The sequence below is a fragment of the Rattus norvegicus genome, chromosome 4 (genome assembly GCF_036323735.1).
Source record: "Rattus norvegicus strain BN/NHsdMcwi chromosome 4, GRCr8, whole genome shotgun sequence".
NCBI lineage: Eukaryota > Metazoa > Chordata > Mammalia > Rodentia > Muridae > Rattus > Rattus norvegicus.
In genome coordinates, this window is record NC_086022.1 from 109,286,047 (window position 1) to 109,290,173 (window position 4,127).

At 37.8% G+C, this 4,127-nt stretch overlaps 1 protein-coding gene across 1 annotated transcript; it reads right to left on the reverse strand.

Moving 5' to 3' along the window:
• Positions 1–1,981: 1,981 nt before the first annotated feature.
• LOC134486889 (high mobility group protein B1-like) lies at positions 1,982–2,566 on the reverse strand. Its single transcript, XM_063287001.1, has one exon. The coding sequence runs from the start codon at positions 2,564–2,566 to the stop codon at positions 1,982–1,984; it is 585 nt and encodes a 194-aa protein (XP_063143071.1).
• Between the last annotated feature and the right edge of the window lie 1,561 nt (positions 2,567–4,127).

Consider the following 4,127-nt stretch of genomic DNA (forward strand, 5'->3'; position numbering starts at 1 on the left):
CTCGAAATGTATATAAGAAATACTCAAGTTAATAAAAAAAAAAAAAAAAGAGCACTGAGAAAAAAAAAAAAAAAAAAAAAAAAAAAAAAAAAAAAGAATCGAGAAATGGGATCTCATAAAACTGCAAAGCTTCTGTAGGGCAAAGGACACTGGTATTAGGACAAAATGGTAACCAACAGATTGGGAAAAGATCTTTACTAATCCTACAACTGATAGAAGGCTTATGTCCAAAATATACAAAGAACTCACAAAATTAGAATGCAGGGAGACAAATAACCCTATTAAAAATTGAGTTCAGAGTTAAGCAAAGAATTCACAGCTTAGGAACGTTGAATGGCTGAGAAGCACCTAAAGAAATGTTGAAAATCTTTAGTTATAAGGGAAATGCAATCAAAACAACCCTGAAAATCCACCTCACACCAGTCAGAATGTCTAAGGTCAAAAACTCCAGCGGCAGCAGATGCTGGTGAGTATGTGGAGAAAGAGGAACACTTCTCCAGTGTTGGTGGGATTGCAGACTGGTACAACTATTCTGGAAATCAATCTGGAGGTTCCTCAGAAAATTGTACATTGAACTACCTGAGGTCCCAGCTATACCTCTCTTGGGCATATACCCAAAAGATGCCTCAACATATAGCAAAGACACGTGCTCCACTATGTTCATAGCAGCCTTATTTATAATAGCGAGAAGCTGGAAAGAACCCCGATGCCATTAAACAGAGGACTGGATACATAAAATGTGGTACATCTACACAATGGAATATTACTCAGCTATCAAAAACAATGCCTTTATGAAATTCATAGACAAATGGATGGATCTGGAAAATATCATCCTGAGTGAGGTAATCCAAACACAAAAAAACACACATGGTATGCACTCATTGATAAGTGAATACTAGCCCAAATGCCGGAATTACCCTAGATGCACAGAACACATGAAACTCAAGGATGACCAAAACGCCCCTTCAGCTCTTTCAGTCCTTTCTCTGAATCCTTCAAAGGGGGATCCTGTTCTCAGTTCAGTGGTTTGCTACTGGCATTCGCCTACGTATTTGCCATATTCTGGCTGTGTCTCTCAGGAGAGATCTTCATCCGGTTCCTGTAGGCCTGCACTTCTTTGCTTCATCCATCTTATCTAGTTTGGTGGCTGTATATGTATGGGCCACATGTGGGGCAGTCTCTGAATGGGTGTTCCTTCAGCCTATGTTCTAAACTTTGCCTCCCTATTCTCCCCCAAGGGTATTCTTGTTCTTTTAAAGAAGGAATGAAACATTCGCATTTTGGTCATCCTTCTTGATATTTCATGTTTTCTGTGCATCTATGGTAAAGTCATTTTTTTTTGATAGCCGAGTAGTATTCCATTGTGTAGATGCACCAAATTTCCTGTATCCTTTCCTCTGTTGAAGGCCATCTGGGTTCTTTCCAGCTCCGGCTATTGTAAATTGTATTTACTTAGAAGCATTCAGAATGTCAACAAAAGTCAATTCTTTGCAATTACAGAGTGGTATTCAGTTAACAGAATAACAATCATCTTCATATAATCTACATCAAAGACAACTGAAAACGAAAAAATTAAAAAAAAACTCAAAATAAAACCAAAAGAAAAAGTAAACAAAAACAAAAACCAAACTACAGTTCCCATATATAACTAATTTGTCCTATGCATCAACAAGGACTTGCTATAATTTCCATCCCAATTTCCAACCTCCTGACTGTACCAGGCATGGTTCGTGGCTATTGAAATTACCACAGGGACAGGACTAGCTGAAGACGTATTCAGTAGTGTGTTAACTATACAAAAAAAGACACTGTACAGTTTAAAAACAAATCTTACACAGCCTTATATTTCAATTTTTTTTCTTTCAAAAGAGTGAGGTGTGTATAGGGGGGTCAAATGCTTTATAAACAATAAAAATTCTGTGCTAGAACCAACTTATTCATCATCATATTCTTCTTCTTCATCTTTTTCTTCCTCTTCTTCTTATTCCTCAGGCTCTTCATCCTCCTCATCGTCTTCCTCTTCCTTCTTTTTCTTGCTCTTCTCAACCTTGACCACCCTCTTTTTTGCCACATCTGGTTTTCCTTTAGGTCTGTAGGCAGCAATGTCTTTCTCATTCTTCTCCTTCAGCTTGGCGGCCTCCTTCTCATAGGGCTGCTTGTGATCCACGGCAGTGTTGTTCCACATCTCTCCTAATATCACCAATGGATAAGCCAGGATTCTTGCCTTTGATTTTTGGATGGTACTCAGAACAGAACAACAAGTCTGAAGGAGGCCTCTTGGGTGCACTAGAGTCCTTGAACTTCTTTTTGGTCTCTCCTTTAGGGGGTGTGTATAGGTTTTCATTTCTCTTTCATAATGAGCCTTGTCAACCTTCGCCATATCTTCAAATTTCCACTTTTCTTTAGCAGATATGGTCTTCCACCTCTCTGAGCACTTCTTGGAGAACTCTGAGAAGTTGACAGAAGCATCTGGGTGCTTCTTCTTGTGCTCCTCCTGGCAGGTTTGCACAAAGAATGTATATGACCAAATTTTGCCTCTCAGCTTCTTAGGATCTCCTTTGCCCATGTTTAGTTGATTTTCCTCTGCGAGGCACAGAGTTGCCCAGTGCCCATCTAGCTCTCGCTTGCCCCGGTATTGTCTCTATGGAGCTCAATGTACTGCAATCGCCACATATATTTTTGATGTGTATAGTACTTAAACATTTCTAGAGAAGAATGCTAATTGCAGATATTGGAAAAGGTGTTTTAATTGTAAATTATCTACATGCTTTTATATTGAAAATAATTCAGTTAGTACTTAAAAATTACCCTTTTACAATAATATTGTGTGGCATAAAACAGCTGTTCTCTACTTGTGGGTCATGAATCCTTGGCAAACTTCTATCTCAAAAAGTTTTACATTACAATCTATAACTGTAGCAAAATTATAGTTATAAATTATGAATAAAATAATTCTATTGGTGAACATCATATCAACATGACAAAATGTATAAAAGCATTGCAGCATTAAGAATAAAACCACTGGCATAAAAGTACTGTAAACATTCAACATGTTTATTATCCTCTTGGTTTTGAGAAGAAATGCAAAATAATAACTCAAGGGAGACTTCTCCTATTTTCTGCAAAGAGAATAAAAATTAATTGTTGAAAAGCCACATGGTCAGAAAGAAAGTTGTGCAGTTTTCGTTATCACTTTTTGCTAGTTAATTGAAATTGCAATTCTCAGTGAATTCTTGGTGAGTACTGGGTATCTTAAAACAATCTTTATACCTGATTATTTCATTATTATAATAAGAACTTGCCTCTGTTTGGGGAGTTCATTTTACTAAATTTAAACCACATACTATGTCTAATGTTCCCATTATCTTGCTTGGTAATTGACTTTAGAAAAGAAACATTCTATAAGGTCAGGAAATGTGACACAGAGGGCATTAGTGCTAGTTCCAGTATGGACGCTGAAGGGACAACATGATAAGGTCCCTGCCCCTGGGCAGAGCCAGCAGGGTGTGGGTCTTCTTGAGTGCTCACAGCTGCTGCAGTCATCAGGCTTGTTATAATAATGGATATAGTTTATTTTGTTTTCCTCATTCAGGGAATATTCTACCTGCCAAGATTATCAGGGTATGTTCTCACTGCCAAAGTTAATGGCTCCATGATGATCAGAAACAACATAATTCTAAGAAGCAAGACTGTGCTTGGTGTTCCTCAGCAAAATGGTGGCTGTGGCCTTTCAGAACAGCTCTTAAGGCTGTGGGAAAGAATTGTGAAAATGTGAGTTCAAGAATACAAAATTCTTTGTCCTCTGTAGGATTTAGGATTTCTGACTCTGCAAGATATAAGGATGTAATATGAATTGTGTGAGGGTTTCACTGACATGATAGAACCCAGGCAGCTGGACTAATGAGCCAGCATTTTCAGAAAAATATTATAGAAGGATATAAAGAGACCTAGAGAGTGGTAATCTCAAGGCAAAAAGCAAATTTATTAGTGTTCATGGTTGAACGAGGATTAGTTTCCATGTTTAATATGGAATGAACTATAATCCAGAAACAAAGGGCACACTTGTGCTTCAGATCTTGAGATCGGAAGACAGAGGCTTTGATCCAGATCTTGAGGAATAGTGACCA